The sequence below is a fragment of the Pseudophryne corroboree genome, chromosome 10 (genome assembly GCF_028390025.1).
Source record: "Pseudophryne corroboree isolate aPseCor3 chromosome 10, aPseCor3.hap2, whole genome shotgun sequence".
Taxonomy (NCBI): Eukaryota; Metazoa; Chordata; class Amphibia; order Anura; family Myobatrachidae; genus Pseudophryne; species Pseudophryne corroboree.
Window position 1 is genome coordinate 287,112,198 of NC_086453.1, and position 24,556 is coordinate 287,136,753.

A 24,556-nucleotide genomic window follows, 5' to 3' on the forward strand; every position below is an offset into this window, starting at 1 on the left:
GATGGGATCCGGTCCTGGAGCGCTGGGCCAGCCTTAGGAGGCATCTGATGGGTAAGAAATGGCGTCCAGATACCCGGATCGTGACAGCACCCCCCCCTTTAGGAGTGGCCCCAGGACACTTCTTTGGCTTTTGAGGAAACTTGGAATGGAATCTCCGGACCAAGGCAGGAGCATGGACATCAGAAGCATTGGTCCATGAACGTTCCTCAGGACCATAACCCTTCCAGTCAATAAGATATTGTAGTTGACCGTAACGGTGACGTGAGTCCAGGATCTTGGCCACTTCATACTCTACGCCTCGTTGAGTTTGGACTTTCGGAGTTGGAGGAAGTGAGGAATGAAACCGATTCAAGATCAGCGGTTTCAACAGGGAAACATGGAATGTCCTGGGTATTTTTAAGAAGGGAGGCAACTGGAGTCTGTAAGCAACAGGATTGATGACTTGTTCAATCTTGAAAGGACCGATATAGCGAGGTGCAAACTTCATACTGGGAACTCTTAACCTCAAATTCTTCGTGGATAACCATACCCGATCACCCACCTTGAGAGCAGGAACTGCTCGACGCTTCTTATCCGCAAACTTCTTGTACCTGAACGATGCCTTGAGCAGAGCTGATCGTACGCTCTTCCAGATATTGGCAAACTGATGCAAGGTGATATCCACTGCGGGAACAGAAGTTGCTGGAAGCGGTTGGAACTCAGGGACTTTAGGGTGGAATCCAAAGTTAGTGAAGAATGGTGTTGAAGCAGATGAAGAATGATACTGGTTGTTATGACAGAACTCGGCCCAGGGAAGTAATTGAACCCAGTCATCTTGAGAGGAGGACACATAGATGCGGAGGAAGGCCTCCAAGTCCTGATTCACCCTCTCGGTTTGACCATTGGTCTGAGGATGGTAAGCCGTGGAAAACTTTAGCTTGACTTGGAGGACTTGACATAAACTTCGCCAGAATTTGGCTGTGAATTGAACTCCTCGATCTGAGATAATTTCTTCAGGAAGACCGTGGAGTCGGAAGATCTCTTGTATGAATGCTTGAGCCAACTTGGAAGCTGACGGAAGACCGGTGAGAGGAATGAAGTGTGCCATCTTGGTGAACCGGTCAACTACCACCCAGATGGTATTGAACTTGTTGCACATGGGTAAGTCTGTAATGAAATCCATCGACAAGTGGGTCCATGGTCGACGGGGAACGGATAGTGGAACCAGTTGCCCCGCAGGCGACTGGCGGGATACTTTATGTTGGGCACACTTTGGGCAAGATGCAATAAACTCCAAGACGTCCTTTTTCAGAGTTGGCCACCAATAGGACCTAGAGATAAACTCCAGGGTTTTTTGGATACCTGTATGTCCGGCAAAACGGGAAGCATGGGCCCAATGCATGAGCTTCTTCCTTAGCATCGGTTTCACAAAACTTTTCCCTGATGGGGGCATAGAGTCCATCCCTACCGTGGAGAATGCCAACGGATTTATAATAGGATGCTTGTCTGAAGACTCTGACTCATTTTCTTGCTCCCATGAGCGGGAAAGGGCATCGGCCTTGCGATTCTGAGAGCCCGGACAGAACTGGAGTTTAAAGTCGAACCTGGAAAAGAAAAGTGCCCATCTGGCCTGACGAGGGTTGAGACATCGTGCGCCCTTCAGGTATAAAAGGTTCTTGTGGTCTGTAAGTATGGTGATTGAATGAGAAGCTCCCTCCAACAGATACCTCCACTCTTCTAGAGCGAGCTTGATGGCTAGCAACTCCTGGTCGCCAATGGCATAGTTGCGCTCAGCTGGGGAGAACTTCCGGGAGAAGAAACTGCAAGGGTGTAAATGGCCATCTTTAGCCCTCTGAAATAACACCGCTCCTACTCCAACGGAGGAGGCATCCACCTCTAAGATGAAAGGAGAGTCGATGTCAGGCTGTTTCAGAACAGGCGCAGAGATGAACCTTTGTTTTAAAAGATGAAATGCTTGCATGGCTTCTTCAGACCACTTGGACGGGTTAGCACCCTTCTTAGTGAAAGCAGTAATAGGCGCCACAATGGTGGAAAAGTCTCGTATAAACTTTCGGTAATAATTGGCGAACCCTAAGAACCTCTGGACCCCTTTGAGGGTTAAGGGTACCGGCCAATTTTGGATTGCTTGTAGTTTCTCAGGATCCATCTCTAGTCTGGAACCGGACACAATGTACCCTAGAAACGGAATGGACTTGACTTCAAAGACGCATTTTTCTAATTTGCAATAGAGATGATTGACACGGAGACGGGACAGAACCTCTTTAACCCAAAAACGATGTTCCTCTAAATCGTTGGCAAAAATGAGGATATCGTCTAGATAGACCACGACATGACGGTATAGAATGTCTCTGAAGATCTCATTGACAAAATGCTGGAAGACAGCTGGAGCATTGCTCAATCCGAAGGGCATGACGAGGTACTCATAATGTCCGTCACGGGTGTTAAAGGCGGTCTTCCACTCGTCACCCTCACGGATCCGGATGAGATTGTATGCACCTCGCAAGTCCAGCTTTGTAAAGATGGTAGCTCCGCTAACTCTGTCAAAGAGCTCAGTAATCAGGGGTAAAGGATAACGGTTCTTGATGGTAATGTCGTTCAAACCTCTGTAGTCGATGCACGGCCGCAGACCACCATCTTTCTTTTTTACAAAAAAGAAGCCTGCGCCGGCTGGAGAAGAAGAAGGTCGAATGAACCCCTTTGCTAGGTTCTCTTTAATATATTCCTCCATAGAATGCGTCTCAGGCAGAGACAACGGATAAGTTCGGCCTCGAGGTGGAACCTTCCCTGGAACGAGATCAATCGGACAGTCCCATTCTCTATGAGGAGGAAGGATATCAGCAGAAGCTTTACTGAACACATCCGTGAAATCTTGATATGGAGGAGGTGGAACATCAGACGACCTGGGGGAGGAAGAACAGACAGGCAATACTTTAAACAAACATGTCTCAGCACAGGAGGAACCCCATGCCAGGATTTGCGTAGTCGTCCAATCAATTGTAGGATTGTGAAGACGGAGCCATGGAAGGCCCAGGACCACAGGATGTGTGGCTCTTGGAATCACTAAAAAAGAAATAAGTTCGGAATGAAGAACTCCCACTCTCAGACGAACTGGTATAGTCCTTAAAGAAATAACTGCATCAAAAATTTTGCTGCCATCCACGGCAGTTAAAGAAATGGACGAAGGAAGTCTCTCGGTGGGTAGGGACCACCGTTTAACATAGGCTTCGGTAATAAAGTTCCCAGCTGCTCCGGAATCAAGGAGGGCAATGACGTTCCGATAACGTTGAGCAACTTGAAGCGAGACTGGGAGATTACAATCTTGAGGAGATGGAGAGGAGATCATTACTCCTAGCCGGCCCTCTCCTTGGCGAGCTAGGATTTGGAGTTTCCCGGACGTTTGGGACAGGCATTAATGGTGTGAGACGGAGCTGCACAATAGAGACAGAGAAACTCGGAGAGACGTCTTCGGCGCTCAGCAGGAGTTAAACGGGAACGGCCAAGTTGCATGGGCTCATCTTTAGATGGTGACAGTTGACGAGGAGGAGGAGCAGAAGATTTTGGAGCAGATGATCTTCCACGCTCAGTTGCTCTCTCTCTGAAACGTAAATCAACTTTCGTGCAGAGTGAGATTAGCTCATCTAACTTAGAAGGTAAGTCTCTGGTAGCTAACTCATCTTTAATACGCTCAGATAAGCCATGCCAGAATGCAGCATACAGGGCCTCATCGTTCCATGCCAGTTCGGATGCCAGGATCTGGAACTGTATCAGATATTGTCCTACAGTACGTGACCCCTGGCGTAAACGGAGAATCTCGGATGAAGCTGAGGTTACCCGGCCTGGCTCGTCGAAGATGCGCCTGAATGTTGACACGAAGGCAGTGTAGGAAGATAGCAGGGTGTCGGACCTCTCCCATAACGGTGATGCCCAATCAAGGGCTGAGCCACTGAGAAGAGAAATAATGTAGGCAATTTTTGTACGGTCACTGGGAAAATTGCCAGGTTGTAGCTCAAACTGAATCTCACACTGGTTGAGAAATCCCCTGCAGAATCTTGGAGATCCGTCAAATTTTGCTGGCGTTGGAAGATGAAGACGTGGAGCAGAAATGGGTAAGGTGGGTGGGGTTATAGCTGGAGTCACTGTGGTTGACGCACCAGACGCGCCTGATCCACGGAGAGTTGTCTGAATCCCATCCAGCCGAGTAGAGAGATCCTGGAGACAGCGGATGATGTGGCCCTGTGCAGCCTCCTGATGTTCTAGTCGGGCTGCCAGTTCTTGCATCGGCCTGGCCGCTTGATCCTGGTCTCCGGCTGGATTCATTAGGTCAGTGCTTACTGTCACAACTGAGGGCCTGAGCTGACGGGAGGCAGCCTCAGTTGTAGGGGCTGAGATGTACCGGAACCTGGGAGGTTGTATCAGACCCCTGGACATGTAAGTAACATGAATAATAACTGCCCGAAGGCGTGACCACGACAGCTTGGATAAAAGTCAATGATGTTTATTATGACAACTCCGCAACACAGCAGCAGTAAAAGAAAACGTAAAAGTCAGCAAAGAATAAATACAGTTCCTGGGTACTACAGGATGGCAGGAGCCACAGGGCACTGGTAGTGTGAGATAGTTCTTATGATCTTCTAGATGGAAAGTCCTTACCAGGCTCGACTGTAGCAATGGAGATAACCCAGGATTGTGCCAGCTGGTGTTCCAGGAAAAGCTGGGTTGCTGAAGATAAAACAGCTGCTGTGGATACTGGCTGGAACCAGACTGTTGTTAGCACGGAGTGGATACTGGCTGGAACCAGTTAAATAATAAATGAACTTGGGAGCGATGAAATATGAACTGAAATGTAGAACTTGAGAGCGGAGAAATAATAATACCGGTGGAGAGTGGTAAAGTGTAGAAAGGACACCGGCCCTTTAAGGGAAGCTGTACTCTGCTGGAAGCTGAGCTGGAAGCAGGTAATGTTGTAGCTGGAAACAGATGAATCCACAATGGATTGGAGAGTCAGGCTACACCGCAGGTGGAATGCTGGTGCGGGTCTCTATGGTGGAAGTTTTGAGACAGGAGCTGGAACCTGGAAGACAATCACAGGAGAGAGACAAACAGGAACTAGGTTTGACAACCAAAGCACTGACGCCTTCCTTGCTCAGGCACAGTGTATTTATACCTGCAGCAAGGAAGGGATTGGCTAGGCAATTATGCAGATTATCAATACTGAGAACAGATTGGTGGAAATGATCAGCTGACAGAATCCAAGATGGCTGCGCCCATGCAGACACTTGGAGGGAAGTTTGGTTTGTAATCCATGTGGTAATGAAAACAGTAATGGCGGCGCCGGCCACCGGAGACAGGAGGCGCCAGGCTGACAGATGCACATCCAACCACGCGGACACAGCGGAGGCCGCGGCTGACGTAATCGCCACTCAGACACTCTGCATGCAGAAGTTCAGGGACGGCGGCGGAGACCGCGGGAGACGCCATGCCAGGTGTAATATGGCGTTTACTGTGACAGCGTCCCAGAGTGACAGGAGAGGATACAGGAATGTACACATCAGGATAACAGATGGGATCCGGTCCTGGAGCGCTGGGCCAGCCTTAGGAGGCATCTGATGGGTAAGAAATGGCGTCCAGATACCCGGATCGTGACAATCACACTATGTATTTTTATGTTCTATTTTCCAAGGGCATATGTCTCCTGTAAATCTGAGAGATTGAACACTGTATTAGTTGAGGAGCGCCTGAGATAAAAGGTGGTAAACTATTTGTTGTATCCCTCCACACTGTAGCCCTCCACATTCTATTAGTCTATATTCTATCCCTCCACACTGTAGCCCTCCACATTCTATTCCTCCACACTCTATCCCTCCACACTCTAGCCCATTCATTCTATTTCTCCACATTCTATCCCTTTCGCTATCCTGCTGCCTCCACCACTGTAATATTTCCAGCATCAGATCCTTGGAAGCCTCTAAAATGCTCTTGTATGTTCTTAACCTTTCTCACCTATAGTATTATATTCAACCCTTCTCGAGCCTACCAAACTTTTCCCCTCTTAAGTTCATCATTAACACAGCCGTCTGCTTCATTTTACCCCTCACCGCTCCACCTTTTCCGGGTGCTCCACTGACTTCCTCTTTTATACAGAACCATATTCCTCTCATTCACCTAAAACCCATTACCCACTCTTCCTCTCCTTAATACGTCTCCAGCCATCATTTACACTCCTACTCTCACCCATCCAGTCCACTCTGCCAATGACTGCTGCCTCTCCATTTCCAAGTATTCCATCCAGCCTCCCAGCCTCCAATTGTGTTCTTAAAACTGATATTTTCATACTACATGACTGTACCTCCCCTCCTCAGCTTCTCCGAGCTCTGCGCCCCTCTCCTTCTTTGTGTCCACTTGTATCCCTATAAAATGTAAACTCTCACAAGCAGGATCTCTCTCCTATTGTCTTCTAACTAATTACTGTATGTCATTTGTGAGCTGTTATTACGTTAATATATAAACGTGTAACCGTCTAATGGGAATGCAGTCGGGATCCCTGCACTTGCTGTCCTCTCTTCTCTTAACCCCTTACGTGGCATGCCCGGAAAATCTCCGGGGCCAGCTGCACTAGGGAGACTGGCTATCCCTGAACATTTCCGGGGAATGCCACTGCTGAGTTTTGCGGAATGACGCGGTTGCGTTGTGATGTCACAATGCAACCCTGTCATTCCACAATACCCCCCCCCTCCCGAGTGGAGTATGAGGGAAGAGGGGGAGATGATTTCAGTGTTGGCAGGCTAGAATTTCCGTTGGCAACAAGTATTCCCCTTGCTAGCGAGCATGGATTCCGGAGCATGAAACTGTGGATCCCGACGTTAAGTACTGGGGTAAGGGTTAAGCATTAGGGGGATGGTTAAGGTTAGGCTGTGGGGGTGGGGGATGTTAGGATTAGGCTGCAGGAGGGGACAATTAGGGTTAGTCTGCAGGAGGGGAAGGTTAGGAGGGGAGGGTTTGGGACAGCAGTAGGGGTAGGGTTAAAATACTACTGGGATCCATCTGGATTTTGACCATCAGGATGTGACTGTTGGCATCCTGACTGCTAGGACTGTGGCTACTGGGATTTTATACCCAACCTGTCTAATGTACTTATGTAATCTGAATATATTATATCCCCCTATGTACACTGTTAGTTACAGAACCAGTGGTGATTTAAGAGGGGAGAGGGCCCACGTGCTGGCTTTGTGCCAGTGTCTACTGCATATGCGCAGGTCTTTGGTAACATGGCGCCCGTGCCATATTCTCAGTAAATTCTCTACTGCGCATTTGCAAATCACTGGGAATGTATCCACAGCATCATTTTCCTGGTGATTTCTGCTGCTCTGCAGCCTAGGCCGAAACAGAGAGGTGAGTATAATTAGAAGAGGGCAGGGTATGCAGTGTGGTTCCTCCTGCACCCAGGAGCCCATGTCTGCTGCACACCCTGCACCCATTATAGATATGCTGATGTACAGAAGCCTTGTATGAAAGAGATATATTAATATATTAAAGGTGTGCTTGGTGTAAGACGCTGGCATTGTGGGGGCAGTTACACCCGGATTAGCTCCTGTGGACCAGCCCTGTCTACACTTTGAGTTAGCCCCTAGTTGGCCATAATTAGGATTCCCATCATTTTGAAATTAAAAATGAGGCCACACGTGTAATATCCACCACATGCTTATTTTTTAGGTCTGAAATATTGCAAACCAATTTTAATATAGAAGTTTGTTACTGATCTCGGCCTTAACATTCCATTATATTGCATGCTGTTGAAAGATATAGACCGGGGCCAAATCATCAGTGCCCCAGAAATGGGACGTTTGTCTCTCAGCTGGGTCTCAGAAAGGAGGGTTACACATCTTCACGTATGAGCAAAATACTTGTCTTACCCTTTAAAATAATCTCCATTTCATCCCGAAGTATATCAAAGATGCTGTAACGGGAACTGGTTTCTGGGATAACGTGTTTGTTTAACCAACCTCCACAGGCATACTGATAGAAATCAGTGCAAGGTTCTATGGCTGGGTCCATATTCTGAATAATTCTTGCAGCTGATGGTACAAAAAAAAAAAAGTCGTAAGAAACAAAACTGTTTTTGGGGGTAAAATCTATCAAACCAATACAATATCCAAATGAGCATAGCTTGTAAACCTTAATGGAGGTTTTCTAGTTGACGTCTATTCAATGACTCATTTACATGCAACTAAATACGACCCTCCCGGTATAAAACCTGAACTGTCCTTTGCATACAACTATGGGGGTCATTCCGAGTTGATCGCTAGCTGCCATTGTTCGCTGCGTAGCGATCAGTGAAAAAAATGGCTAATCTGCGCATGTGTATGCACCGCAATGCGCACGCGCGTCTTACGGATACGAAGTCCTTTGTGGTTTTGCACTGGTTTGAGCGACGATTCCTATTGCACAGCCGAATGCAAGGAGATTGATAGGAAGTGGGAGTTTCTGGGTGTCAACTGACCGCTTTCTGGGAGCGTTTGGAAAAACGCAGTCATGGCCGGGTATTTGCTGGGCGGGTATCTGACGTCATTACCGTGTCACTCGTCGCAGCAATCATCCCACAGGTCTTGTTTTGCACAAAATGTGTTTGCAGGCGCTCTCTGCTGCACAGGCGTTCGCACTCCTGCAAAGCGAAAATACACTCCTCCGTGGGCGGCGACTAAAAACTGCTAGCGAGCGATCAACTCGGAATGAGCCCCTATATACAAAGTCTACGTTGTGTATCAACTCAACTCAGTAACAGGTCATTATAATATAACTGAACAAAATGACAAAACACAATATCATACCTGCGGTAACGCATCCTGTTGTTGTACATACACTCTCTGTATAAAAGAATAATACAAATGGTATTAAATTTAGATTTTGGAAATTTTGTATTCTGACAAGCAACGTAAATAAATACATTCTACAAAATAATGAGCATTACTTTAAAGTATGACATGGAAGTCAGATTTGGCACATGCATGGCACTAACTGTAGAGAATCTATAAGTAAGCATTTTCAAAGTGGTGAAGAAACTGAAAAATTCATAATTTTTTTAATATTTTTTTTCTGCAAATCCTGTAAGAAGCACTTGCTATCACTTTAGTGAACGGATTAAGAGCCTAATACAGCATGGATCGCTAATTAGAGAATTTGCAAATGAAGCAATTATCCAACGACTGCATATGCGTAGCATTCGCATTGCGCACGTGCGCATGGGGTAATAGTAACAAAAAATATGTGCAGATTGTAAACGCAATCTAGACGCTGTTTGAATGACCGGAAGCCAGCGTTTCTGGGCGGAAACCTCCTGTTTTCTGGGTGTGTCAGAAAAAACGCAGGTGTGCCCAGGTGTTTTTGGGGAGGGTCTCTGATGTCAGCGCAGACCCCTTCCAGGCCGTCTCAGTCACAGATTAGTGGCAGCCTCAGACCTACTTACATTTGCTCAGACGGCAAAGACTTTTCGATGTTTCAGAATATGTGTATGCATCTGCGAGTGCATTGCGTTTTGCGTTTCTCTTTCTGTCAGGGCGGCGCCTTTCTAATCGCAGACAACTGCAATTTCTCAGAATAATAACGATCCATGCTGAATTAGGCCCTATGTGCTTTTTGGTAACTGTATTGACACTATTAAAATCTTCCTGGAAAATTGCACTTGAAATAACTGATATCTACTAGGGATCAGCTAGCCAGCGCACAGATTATGTCAGGAGATCCTAGAATCATTTAGCATTCCTCATCTGTGTGGCCTTATGTGTTTGCAGTTCTATCCCAACAGCACAACAGAAGGAACAGACAATGGTCAACCCAGCACTAAATGCCACGTAATGGAAAGGTACAATAAGAGACAGCATTCTGTGCAATGGTAAATGAAAGCCAGAAGACTGTATCACCAGACATGTCCAACTCTACAGAAAGGCACATCATCAAATTTACATTTTTGCTGGGGTGTGCTATTAAAGATCTATAGCGTCTAGATGGACAGTCATTAGGTTGACCCCATATGGTCATTAGGTCGACATGGTCCAAAGGACGACAAGATCCAAATGTCGACGGTAAAAGGTAGACAGTCATTAAGGTTGACAGGTAAAAAAAGGTCAACATAATCAAAAGGTCAACATGACTATGGTGAAGACACACATTGTCGACACGTTTTTTAAGTTTTTTGGGTGTCACTTTGTATGTTTCATTATATGTAACCACTACTAGTGTATACAGTATACCGTCGCCGGCTCACTTTGCTCGCCACGCTTCGGCCAAGATGGCTCGCACCACTACCACTGCGCTCACCACAAGTTACTATTCCCAATCATAGTACACGTGGATAGTAAATCAAGCAACAGTTGAAAAAACATGTAAACAAACCTTGTGTTGACCATTTGTGTGTCAACCATTGTCATGTTGAACTTTTGAACCTGTTGACTGTTTCTTCTGTCAACCTATTGTACCTGTAGACCTTTTGAACCACTCGACCTGAAACATGTTGACCGTATGAGGTCGACCTATTGACTGTCATCCTAGATAATGTCGACTTTAACTGTCGTCCTAGATACTGTCGACCTTTACATTGGAACTCTTCTGCAGAATCTTACCCAAAATATGCGTACAGTCTGTTAAGCAGTGACATATCTATATAGGGTGTAGGGTGTCTGGTGCACACGGGCTCGTGGCTATGTGCGGGCCAACACCGCACATCCTGGTCCTATGTTTAATACTCAACTCTCTGGAGTTCCGCATTGGTGGTTCAGTGGAGAAATCACCGGGAACATGGAGCAGGAATTTACTCACCTGTGCCAGCGAGGAGAAGGTCCACAAAAAAAATTACACACTAGCCCCTCCTCTCTTAGTACGCCCTTGGCGTCTAGTAACATCTATTTTTCATATATTACATTTTACTAGGCAAAAAGAAACATTTTATATTTTTATATATCTACAGCAGCAGACAATGATGTTTACAGGACAGTTTATTACCTTGCGCCAGTCGGGGATTTAGAACTTGGACAGAGACATGACCGAATGCTTTGGGTTACCTACTTTCTAATTACACAAAGCTGTTCTGCCAGCAGGTAACACCAGAACAATGCAGCACTTTCACAGCATATAAAGCATATTTCATTTTATTAAAATTCCTCAGCAATATTCATACAGGATGTTTTTAATTTTTTTTTTAAGTTAACATAGCCAACTTACCCTGTAACTACTTGGTTCCTATCAGATAGTTTATGACCTTGGTAAGTTATTTCAGGAGTATAAAAATGTCAGGCTTTATTCTTGCAAGTTTGTGTTACACATTATCAACATTCTGACAGAAATTCTTATTATCCACTAAAATAAATTGTATCTTGCAAAGAGACAATGGTTTCCCATTAGATGCCTTCAAGAAGGTCACGCATGCAATATAAAACAGGATCACACACAATTACTCTGTGCATCACTACTATGGGAACATGTTTGTAGCTTTTGAAAGGGGTGTAGTATGGTATGCCGGCGGCCGGGTTCCTGGAGACCAGCATACCGGCGCCGGAATCCCGACCCCCGGCATACCGACAGCGTGCTGAGTGCAAATGAGCCCCTTGCGGGGCACGCTATTTATTCTCCCTCCAGGGGGGTCGTGGACCCCCAAGAGAGAGAAAAAGTGTTGGTATGCCGGCTGTCGGTATGCCGGCTGTCGGGATTCCGGCGCCAGTATACTGTGCGCCGGGATCCCGACAGCCGGCAAACTGAAGACCACCCTTTTGAAGGTGCAGGGCAGAATGGAACACTCCACTGTAATGGCATCAGGACCATACCATTACAGGCTCATCATTTCATCACCTTCAGGCTAGAGATCAGCCTTCAGACAGCAATATATGTCACACAAATCAAATCTGTAGCTTGCATTTTGAATGTGTACTAGCGGTGTTATTGATATTTTCTTCCAATGTATCTTTCTATGAAAAAAATAAAAATACCAGTAGTCACCCAGAAGCATATGCATCAATGCTTGTAGAGCGATAAAGTGGAGAGAGACAAAGTATCAACCAGGAAGCTCCTGTAATTTTTCAAACACAGCCTGCAACACGGCCGCTAGGAGGTGATTGGTTGGTACTTTATACAAATGGACCAAAGAAAAATGTAATCAGTTACCTTGAGTGTACACTCAATCCCTTCCTAATAAAAAGTAAATACAACTTTCACTAGATATGTGATATCTTAAAAAGACATCAATACCCTAATTTCACACAGCAAATGCTATCTATATATCTATGGTTACTTTAATATCTGATTCTACAGATATGCCCTTTAAAGTGTACAGACAGCGCACAGCACCACCAAAGTGCATTTCACTCAGTAAGCTTTTTCAAGACTTACCTTGAAAAAGCTTACTGAGTGAAATGTGTATTGGTGGTGCTGTGCGCTGTCTGTACACTATGTAATTTAAATGTCTACTGTATATGTTGTGCGTAAGTGATACAGGTTGAGTCTCCCTTATCCAAAATGCTTGGGACCAGAGGTATTTTGGATATCGGATTTTTCCGTATTTTGGAATAATTGCCTACCATAATGAGATATCATGGCAATGGGACCTAAATTTAAGCACAGAATGCATTTATGTTTTATATACACCTTATACACACAGCCTGAAGATAATTTTAGCCAATATTTTTTATAACTTTGTGCATTAAACAAAGTGTGTCTACATTCACACAATTCATTTATGTTTCATATACACCTTATATACACAGTCTGACGGTCATTTAATACAATATTTTTAATAACTGTGTGTATTAAACAAAGTTTGTGTACATTGAGCCATCAAAAAACAAAAGTTTCACTATCTCACTCTCGCTCAAAAAAGTCCGTATTTCGGAATATTCCGTATTTCGGATATTTGGATATGGGATACTCAACCTGTACCACCATTGATAATATTTATATATTGTGTATCTGCATTCATGGGGGGGGGGGGGGGGGGTAGGTTTAGGCAGTAAAACAACACCTTTGAACTCTCCACAGCCTGGCCATAAGTCACTACTTGCAGCATAAAGGGCAGAATGGGGCTGCAGCACATGCCCATTGGCGGCAGATTTTCCTACCAAGTCTGCCGTGTGTGTGTCTGTGGATCTGAGTGCTCAATCATCCCACCAGAGAGAGAAACTGGTAAGTGGCTTACCCTGATCATTGGGCCTGTATGGGGTATATTTACTAAAGTGAGGGTTTTTAGAAGTGGAGATGTTGCCCATAGCAACCAATCAGATTCTAGCTATTATCTTCTAGGAGCTGCTAGATAAATGTTAAGTACAATCTGATTGGTTGCTATGGTCAACATCTCCACTTCTAAAAACCCACACTTTAGTAAATATACCCCTATACGTCTGAAATACTGTATTACATAAACTGCACTTTGTTTGGGGCAGACGGTAGCTTGTTACATGCTCATTATGCATCCTGCATGGGCTGCAATATTGCTCTAAAATCAAATACAGGTTGAGTATCCCATATCCAAATATTCCGAAATACGGAATATTCCGAAATACGGACTTTTTTGAGTGAGAGTGAGATAGTGAAATCTTTGTTTTCTGTGGCTCAATGTACTCAAACTTTGTTTAATACACAAAGTTATTAAAAATATTGTATTAAATGACCTTCAGGCTGTGTGTATAACGTGTATATGAAACATAAATGAATTGTGTGAATGTACACACACTTTGTTTAATACACAAAGTTATTAAAAATATTGTATTAAATGACCTTCAGGCTGTGTGTATAAGGGCCCTCATTCCGAGTTGATCGGTCGCAAGGCGAATTTAGCAGAGTTACACACGCTAAGCCGCCGCCTACTGGGAGTGAATCTTAGCTTCTTAAAATTGCGACCGATGTATTCGCAATATTGCGATTACTAACTACTTAGCAGTTTCAGAGTAGCTCCAGACTTACTCTGCCTGTGCGATCATTTCAGTGCTTGTCGTTCCTGGTTGACGTCACAAACACACCCAGCGTTCGCCCAGGCACTCCCACCGTTTCTCCGGCCACTCCTGCGTTTTTTCCGGAAACGGTAGCGTTTTCAGCCACACGCCCCTGAAACGCCGTGTTTCCGCCCAGTAACACCCATTTCCTGTCAATCACATTACGATCGCCGGAGCGAAGAAAAAGCCGTGAGTAAAAATACTTTCTTCATAGTAAAGTTACTTGGCGCAGTCGCAGTGCGAACATTGCGCATGCGTACTAAGCGGATTTTCACTGCGATGCGATAAAAAATACCGAGCGAACAACTCGGAATGAGGGCCAAGGTGTATATGAAACATAAATGCATTCTGTGCTTAGACTTAGGTCCCATCACCATGATATCTCATTATGGTATGCAATTATTCCAAAATACGGAGAAATCCGATATCCAAAATACTTCTGGTCCCAAGCATTTTGGATAAGGGATACTCAACCTGTACTTGGAAACCTTCATCCAGAAATCCTGCATTTGCCCTGTCATTGGTGCTAGGACAGCATGTAGTGCCGGAGGGCAGACAATAGGTGAATTGAGGCTTTACTGAGTTGCTTTGCTTGTTGAGACCAGTACTATTCTGAGCAGCTGAAGGCCCCATACACTAGAACGAGATGTCTAGAGGCTGAAGTCGGAGGCGATTTCCCTTGAACTCTCACGGGAGCTTCCCGGGAGTGGTTCCATACGATTCCATACGATTTGGTACATTCTGCATGTAATGTATCGTATGCGATCCCAGCCATGCCTTCAGGAACCAACATATCGCGAGTGCAGCACTAGCGATCTGGAGGATCCGACCCTTACGGGGCCGCGCATCAGATCGGATACACAGCCAAAATGCCCGATTTCACCCAATATATCGGCCCGAATGCCCTGAATTGGGCTGAAATCTTGCATAATTGCTCTAGTATATGGGGCCCTTTAGAGTACAGCAGATTAACAATTAAATAATTAAAGGATTACCCAGTTACGTTACAAATAACCCATACAGTGTCCTCAAGAAATAAATGTGTATTCTGGAATAATTAGTGCTGAATGCACTATATATGTATCCAATAGAAATACACGCCTCACATACAAATGTGCATCTGCAGTGCTGGGGCTGCATGTAGTATCTGAGGGCAGATAACACATGAATTGGGGTCTCACTGACTAGCTCTGCATATTGATACCAATATCATTCTGTCCGGTCTAAGTACAGCATAGTAACAATCTAATTATTGAAGGGTCACCTGGTTACCTTATAAATAAACTATACAGCATCTGTACAGGAGAAAACCCTCAAAAAATAGATGTGTGTTTCAGAATAATCAGTGTTGAATGCAGCTACAGTGCATAAGCTTACCATACTATTACTTTAAACCGGGACACTCATTAATTACACAGGTTCTGTGGCTGGCTGGATTCAAGGCTGCATTTCACCTGCTTTTAAACAGCTAGAGAACCTGTTTAATCCATAAGCGATCCGGTTTAAAGGGATTGTATGGTGAGCCTATATATGTAGTGTGTATATATCTATATATATATATCTATATATATATATAGAGCTCTATATGCAAATCTCCTAGATAAAAGAAATATAACAGCATGATTTTAGTACCAATACCACAAGCTCATATATCATAAATGCTCAATTGTAACTGATATATGTATATCTCCTATATAGCTGACACTATTAGATTCAAGATCCCTCTAGAATCTGAAACAATCTGAGTTCCATGCAGACACCCTTAAGTGTGATGATATTATTATTATTATTTAAGGGTCCATCATTGTCCCACTGTATATGACAACAATCCTTATGTAAGGATTTGGATAAGTTGGGGACAAGTGTATAATTGCCCCATATAAGGAGCACAAGTAACGAGAAGGTATAAAAATCCCCTGACACACGATATACAGTATATGAAAATTGTGCCTTAATAATAAAGTGGAAATCACACTAAGGGCCTAACCAAGGGCGTAGCTACCATAGGTGCAGGCAGTGCAGCTGCTATGGGGCCCAGAGCTGAGAGGGGCCCACCTTCACTGTCACAGTTACGTGTTGTATACATTTTCTTGATTGGGGGTACATAGGGGTTCTTTCAATCTTCTTCCTTGGGGCCTGCAATATATCTAGGTATGCCCCTGGACTTGCTCATTGTAGTGTGGTATAATATGAACTGGAGGGCATTTTTGTAATTTTATAATATATGAACCGGGGCACTGTACGGAGAGCACTATATATCATAATGTGAATTGGGGGTACTGTGTCACATAATGTGTACTGGCAGCTCTGAAATGTGACATAGGGTGAACTTAAGCACTACTGTGATTCATAAAAGAAACTAGGGCACTGCTATGGGGCATAACATTAAATAAGGTTCTACTATGGTTCAGAAAATGAACTAGGGCACTATTATAGGGCATAAAATTAACAACTTCTGCAGTGTCTTTCTAGAAGCATTGGGACGGGGGCCCCTTCAAAATGTTGCTATGGGGCCCACAAACTTCTGGCTACGCCCCTGGGCCTAACCCATTTGCTAACAAATTTGCTGCTGTGATCAGATCTGAATTAGGCCCTATGTAAATTGACTGAATCAGCAATTAGACTATTACAGTACATCTGTTTGAGGGATGAATGGTTATGGTGGGAATACAGTGTTTTATATTGCTTCATGCGGAGAATAGAATAAACTGATACAATTGAGAATAAATAGCTATTTTCTAGTATATTGATTCGGGAAGCTAACTTCCCGACAGACGGAATCCCGGCGGTCCATATACCAACAGCGGGATCCCGAAGTATTACACATTACCGACAGCTGCCATCCCAAACGTCGTAACAGCGGGATGTGCTGGCCAGTGACGTGCGGTGGGGTGAGGCAGGACCTTTCTTGTCATACTAAAGTTTTTGCCAGAGTTTGTACTGTGTAAAGTATATGAAAAATACAAAGAATATGTTAAAAATATCTCCTTTGGATTATTCTAATCATTTTTATAGCCAAAACTCTGGAGTAAAAAGTCTATGGCAGGGGAGGCAGTGCCTCACCTGTCTATCTTTTCTGCACATCTCTGTTCAAAACTCACCAAATTTCCAGGAGTTTATACAGCTGCACCTGTTTATAATGCCCAGATGTACCCTTTAGCTCACCACACGTCCCTGGCGCTGGCGTCCTGCCGCGGGTGGGGGGGAGGGGGAGATTAGGTTTAGGCAGGAGAAGGGGTGTTGGGTTAGAGTGCAGGGTCAGGACGGTTAAGGTTCAGGACCGGGGAGGGAGGGTTAGGGATAGGCACATAGAAGGGGAGGATAGGTTTAGGCAGCAAGTGGGGGGGGGGGGGGGGTAGGTTTAGGCAGCAGTGAAGGGATGGTTAGGGTTAAGCACCAAGAGGGGAGGGTTAGGGTTAGGCACCACCAGAGAGGGTTAGGGTAGGGGGCAGAGGGAGGGTTAGGGGGCTTTCTGGTGGCTTGTCGGACTATGATGTGGACGGTATGCCGCTGTCAGTATACTGTCCATCGGCAAATCATACTGATCCCATTGATTCAGTTAGATGTGAACTTTGATTGAATGTGGCTATATTGATTGAACATGAACAACTGAAGAAGCCCAGAGCTGTGAATATCAGATAAACTGCCGTTACCTTGTAACATTAGAGCAGCGTATTTGTGTAACCATAGAAGAATTGTAACAATTCATAAATTACAAAGAATCTGAGAGCAAATACAACAGCTCAAACACACACACACACACGCACGCACGCACGCACGCACGCGCACACACACACACACACACACACACACACTTTATATTATTTTAATTAGTCATTTTCTAGCACTTGTTTATCTTCTTTATATTTTACTAGGGCGGGATGAGCCGTGCAATCGCATGGAACACTGTCTACCACAGTCAGTATCCCATGCAGTCCACCTAGAACGCCGTTGAAAATGTCCCACCCAAAATGGCCTCCGCCTCAGAGGAGACAGAGGAGGAGGTGGCCATTTTTGGGGGACATTTATTAGAGACTAAAGGAGGCAGACGCCAACAGCACATAAGTACCGAGACCTGTGACCCGCATGGGGGCAGGGGGAGGGGTTTTGCACTTAGAGTCAAATGCTGCATTAGCCCTCTTGGTAATGGATTCCCTTTTTCTATGGTTCATTTGTATATATGCATGAATTAGTGGGTAGCACCAGCAGAATATGGGGGTAATTCAGAGTTAATCGCAGCAGCAAATTTGTTAGCAGTTGGGCAAAACCAGGGGGAGGGGGGTAATTCCAAGTTGATCGCAGCAGGAATTTTGTTAGCAGTTGGCCAAAACCATGGCCCTCATTCCGAGTTGTTCGCTCGGTATTTTTCATCGCATCGCAGTGAAAATCCGCTTAGTACGCATGCGCAATGTTCGCACTGCGACTGCGCCAAGTAACTTTACTATGAAGAAAGTATTTTTACTCACGGCTTTTTCTTCGCTCCGGCGATCGTAATGTGATTGACAGGAAATGGGTGTTACTGGGCGGATACACGGCGTTTCAGGGGCGTGTGGCTGAAAACGCTACCGTTTCCGGAAAAAACGCAGGAGTGGCCGGGGAAACGGTGGGAGTGCCTGGGCGAACGCTGGGTGTGTTTGTGACGTCAACCAGGAACGACAAGCACTGAAATGATCGCACAGGCAGAGTAAGTCTGGAGCTACTCTGAAACTGCTAACTCGTTTGTAATCGCAATATTGCGCGTACGTCGGTCGCAATTTTAAGAAGCTAAGATTCACTCCCAGTAGGCGGCGGCTTAGCGTGTGTAACTCTGCTACATTCGCCTTGCGAGCGAACAACTCGGAATGAGGGCCCATGTGCACTGCAGGGGAGGCAGATATAACATGTGCAGAAAGAGTTAAGGTGGCCATCCACTACTCAGACTTGTCTGAACTGCAGATAGCATCAGATTTCTCTTGAACTGTCCCGGGAATCGGATCAGACCCTGGCTTTAATTTTCATTACATTCACTTCAGATATATCTGATGCAATATATCATGTGCCAGATCGCATCAGATATATCTGATGCACACATGCTACATGTGATTGATCTGATGCTGCTGCTGCCGCTGTTCCCACTCTTGGTGGGTGGGAGTGGTCAGGGAGATGCCAGTCAAGTGGTGCTTCAGATGAATCTGATCAGATACATCTGAAGTAAAAAAAAACCAATCCGATGTGCACCTGTTTTCTTCAGATTCAGATAAATAGTTGGGGCAGCCTCAGGGATCTGTAGTTCAGACATATCTGACACGGGAGTGCGCATCGGATCTGAAGAGCCATCCAATGTGACACTTTTCTTCAGATGTGACGGTCAGATGCATCGAAATCTGAAGAAAACTGCCCAAATCTGACTAGTGGATGGGGGCCTTAAGATTTGGGTGAGTTATTTTGTTTCTGTGCAGGGTAAATACTGGCTGCTTTATTTTTACACTGCAAATTAGATTGCAGATTGAACACACCACACCCAAATCTAACTCTCTCTGCACATGTTAAATCTGCCTCCCCTGCAGTGCACATGGTTTTGCCCAACTGCTAACAATATTCCTGCTGCAATCAACTTGGAATTACCCCCCATGTGCACTGCAGGTGTGGCAGATATAACATTTGCAGAGAGAGTTAGATTTGGGTGGGTTCTTTTGTTTCTGTGCAGGGTAAATACTGGCTGCTTCATGTTTACTAGAGATGAGCGCCTGAAATTTTTCGGGTTTTGTGTTTTGGTTTTGGGTTCGGTTCCGCGGCCGTGTTTTGGGTTCGAACGCGTTTTGGCAAAACCTCACCGAATTTTTTTTGTCGGATTCGGGTGTGTTTTGGATTCGGGTGTTTTTTTCAAAAAACACTAAAAAACAGCTTAAATCATAGAATTTGGGGGTCATTTTGATCCCAAAGTATTATTAACCTCAAAAACCATAATTTACACTCATTTTCAGTCTATTCTGAATACCTCACACCTCACAATATTATTTTTAGTCCTAAAATTTGCACCGAGGTCGCTGTGTGAGTAAGATAAGCGACCCTAGTGGCCGACACAAACACCGGGCCCATCTAGGAGTGGCACTGCAGTGTCACGCAGGATGTCCCTTCCAAAAAACCCTCCCCAAACAGCACATGACGCAAAGAAAAAAAGAGGCGCAATGAGGTAGCTGTGTGAGTAAGATTAGCGACCCTAGTGGCCGACACAAACACCGGGCCCATCTAGGAGTGGCACTGCAGTGTCACGCAGGATGTCCCTTCCAAAAAACCCTCCCCAAACAGCACATGACGCAAAGAAAAAAAGAGGCGCAATGAGGTAGCTGTGTGAGTAAGATTAGCGACCCTAGTGGCCGACACAAACACCGGGCCCATCTAGGAGTGGCACTGCAGTGTCACGCAGGATGTCCCTTCCAAAAAACCCTCCCCAAACAGCACATGACGCAAAGAAAAAAAGAGGCGCAATGAGGTAGCTGTGTGAGTAAGATTAGCGACCCTAGTGGCCGACACAAACACCGGGCCCATCTAGGAGTGGCACTGCAGTGTCACGCAGGATGTCCCTTCCAAAAAACCCTCCCCAAACAGCACATGACGCAAAGAAAAAAAGAGGCGCAATGAGGTAGCTGACTGTGTGAGTAAGATTAGCGACCCTAGTGGCCGACACAAACACCGGGCCCATCTAGGAGTGGCACTGCAGTGTCACGCAGGATGTCCCTTCCAAAAACCCTCCCCAATCAGCACATGATGCAAAGAAAAAGAAAAGAAAAAAGAGGTGCAAGATGGAATTGTCCTTGGGCCCTCCCACCCACCCTTATGTTGTATAAACAAAACAGGACATGCACACTTTAACCAACCCATCATTTCAGTGACAGGGTCTGCCACACGACTGTGACTGATATGACGGGTTGGTTTGGACCCCCCCCAAAAAAGAAGCAATTAATCTCTCCTTGCACAAACTGGCTCTACAGAGGCAAGATGTCCACCTCATCTTCACCCTCCGATATATCACCGTGTACATCCCCCTCCTCACAGATTATCAATTCGTCCCCACTGGAATCCACCATCTCAGCTCCCTGTGTACTTTGTGGAGGCAATTGCTGCTGGTCAATGTCTCCGCGGAGGAATTGATTATAATTCATTTTAATGAACATCATCTTCTCCACATTTTCTGGATGTAACCTCGTACGCCGATTGCTGACAAGGTGAGCGGCGGCACTAAACACTCTTTCGGAGTACACACTTGTGGGAGGGCAACTTAGGTAGAATAAAGCCAGTTTGTGCAAGGGCCTCCAAATTGCCTCTTTTTCCTGCCAGTATAAGTACGGACTGTGTGACGTGCCTACTTGGATGCGGTCACTCATATAATCCTCCACCATTCTATCAATGTTGAGAGAATCATATGCAGTGACAGTAGACGACATGTCCGTAATCGTTGTCAGGTCCTTCAGTCCGGACCAGATGTCAGCATCAGCAGTCGCTCCAGACTGCCCTGCATCACCGCCAGCGGGTGGGCTCGGAATTCTGAGCCTTTTCCTCGCACCCCCAGTTGCGGGAGAATGTGAAGGAGGAGATGTTGACAGGTCGCGTTCCGCTTGACTTGACAATTTTGTCACCAGCAGGTCTTTCAACCCCAGCAGACTTGTGTCTGCCGGAAAGAGAGATCCAAGGTAGGCTTTAAATCTAGGATCGAGCACGGTGGCCAAAATGTAGTGCTCTGATTTCAACAGATTGACCACCCGTGAATCCTTGTTAAGCGAATTAAGGGCTGCATCCACAAGTCCCACATGCCTAGCGGAATCGCTCCCTTTTAGCTCCTTCTTCAATGCCTCCAGCTTCTTCTGCAAAAGCCTGATGAGGGGAATGACCTGACTCAGGCTGGCAGTGTCTGAACTGACTTCACGTGTGGCAAGTTCAAAGGGCATCAGAACCTTGCACAACGTTGAAATCATTCTCCACTGCACTTGAGACAGGTGCATTCCACCTCCTATATCGTGCTCAATTGTATAGGCTTGAATGGCCTTTTGCTGCTCCTCCAACCTCTGAAGCATATAGAGGGTTGAATTCCACCTCGTTACCACTTCTTGCTTCAGATGATGGCAGGGCAGGTTCAGTAGTTTTTGGTGGTGCTCCAGTCTTCTGTACGTGGTGCCTGTACGCCGAAAGTGTCCCGCAATTTTTCTGGCCACCGACAGCATCTCTTGCACGCCCCTGTCGTTTTTTAAAAAATTCTGCACCACCAAATTCAAGGTATGTGCAAAACATGGGACGTGCTGGAATTTGCCCATATTTAATGCACACACAATATTGCTGGCGTTGTCCGATGCCACAAATCCACAGGAGAGTCCAATTGGGGTAAGCCATTCCGCGATGATCTTCCTCAGTTGCCGTAAGAGGTTTTCAGCTGTGTGCGTATTCTGGAAAGCGGTGATACAAAGCGTAGCCTGCCTAGGAAAGAGTTGGCGTTTGCGAGATGCTGCTACTGGTGCCGCCGCTGCTGTTCTTGCGGCGGGAGTCCATACATCTACCCAGTGGGCTGTCACAGTCATATAGTCCTGACCCTGCCCTGCTCCACTTGTCCACATGTCCGTGGTTAAGTGGACATTGGGTACAACTGCATTTTTTAGGACACCGGTGAGTCTTTTTCTGACGTCCGTGTACATTCTCGGTATCGCCTGCCTAGAGAAGTGGAACCTAGATGGTATTTGGTAACGGGGGCACACTGCCTCAATAAATTGTCTAGTTCCCTGTGAACTAACGGCGGATACCGGACGCACGTCTAACACCAACATAGTTGTCAAGGCCTCAGTTATCCGCTTTGCAGTAGGATGACTGCTGTGATATTTCATCTTCCTCGCAAAGGACTGTTGAACAGTCAATTGCTTACTGGAAGTAGTACAAGTGGGCTTACGACTTCCCCTCTGGGATGACCATCGACTCCCAGCGGCAACAACAGCAGCGCCAGCAGCAGTAGGCGTTACACGCAAGGATGCATCGGAGGAATCCCAGGCAGGAGAGGACTCGTCAGAATTGCCAGTGACATGGCCTGCAGGACTATTGGCATTCCTGGGGAAGGAGGAAATTGACACTGAGGGAGTTGGTGGGGTGGTTTGCGTGAGCTTGGTTACAAGAGGAAGGGATTTACTGGTCAGTGGACTGCTTCCGCTGTCACCCAAAGTTTTTGAACTTGTCACTGACTTATTATGAATGCGCTGCAGGTGACGTATAAGGGAGGATGTTCCGAGGTGGTTAACGTCCTTACCCCTACTTATTACAGCTTGACAAAGGGAACACACGGCTTGACACCTGTTGTCCGCATTTCTGGTGAAATACCTCCACACCGAAGAGCTGATTTTTTTGGTATTTTCACCTGGCATGTCAACGGCCATATTCCTCCCACGGACAACAGGTGTCTCCCCGGGTGCCTGACTTAAACAAACCACCTCACCATCAGAATCCTCCTGGTCAATTTCCTCCCCAGCGCCAGCAACACCCATATCCTCCTCATCCTGGTGTACTTCAACACTGACATCTTCAATCTGACTATCAGGAACTGGACTGCGGGTGCTCCTTCCAGCACTTGCAGGGGGCGTGCAAATGGTGGAAGGCGCATGCTCTTCACGTCCAGTGTTGGGAAGGTCAGGCATCGCAACCGACACAATTGGACTCTCCTTGTGGATTTGGGATTTCGAAGAATGCACAGTTCTTTGCTGTGCTGCTTTTGCCAGCTTGAGTCTTTTCATTTTTCTAGCGAGAGGCTGAGTGCTTCCATCCTCATGTGAAGCTGAACCACTAGCCATGAACATAGGCCAGGGCCTCAGCCGTTCCTTGCCACTCCGTGTGGTAAATGGCATATTGGCAAGTTTACGCTTCTCCTCCGACAATTTTATTTTAGGTTTTGGAGTCCTTTTTTTACTGATATTTGGTGTTTTGGATTTGACATGCTCTGTACTATGACATTGGGCATCGGCCTTGGCAGACGACGTTGCTGGCATTTCATCGTCTCGGCCATGACTAGTGGCAGCAGCTTCAGCACGAGGTGGAAGTGGATCTTGATCTTTCCCTAATTTTGGAACCTCAACATTTTTGTTCTCCATATTTTAATAGGCACAACTAAAAGGCACCTCAGGTAAACAATGGAGATGGATGGATTGGATACTAGTATACAATTATGGACGGGCTGCCGAGTGCCGACACAGAGGTAGCCACAGCCGTGAACTACCGCACTGTACTGTGTCTGCTGCTAATATATAGACTGGTTGATAAAGAGATAGTATACTCGTAACTAGTATGTATGTATAAAGAAAGAAAAAAAAAACACGGTTAGGTGGTATATACAATTATGGACGGGCTGCCGAGTGCCGACACAGAGGTAGCCACAGCCGTGAACTACCGCACTGTACTGTGTCTGCTGCTAATATATAGACTGGTTGATAAAGAGATAGTATACTCGTAACTAGTATGTATGTATAAAGAAAGAAAAAAAAAACCACGGTTAGGTGGTATATACAATTATGGACGGGCTGCCGAGTGCCGACACAGAGGTAGCCACAGCCGTGAACTACCGCACTGTACTGTGTCTGCTGCTA

At 45.8% G+C, this 24,556-nt stretch overlaps 1 protein-coding gene across 2 annotated transcripts in view; it reads right to left on the minus strand.

The window, feature by feature from the left end:
* MMEL1 (membrane metalloendopeptidase like 1) overlaps positions 1-24,556 on the minus strand; it is a 536,727-nt gene that overhangs the window by 140,386 nt on the left and 371,785 nt on the right. For both annotated transcript variants that reach the window (XM_063943337.1, XM_063943336.1), the window contains exons 3-4: positions 8,826-8,861; positions 7,911-8,072 (exon numbers count right to left, since the gene is read on the minus strand). In XM_063943337.1, coding sequence (XP_063799407.1) covers positions 7,911-8,072; positions 8,826-8,861 — 198 coding nt within the window. The remainder of the gene's footprint in view (positions 1-7,910; positions 8,073-8,825; positions 8,862-24,556) is intronic.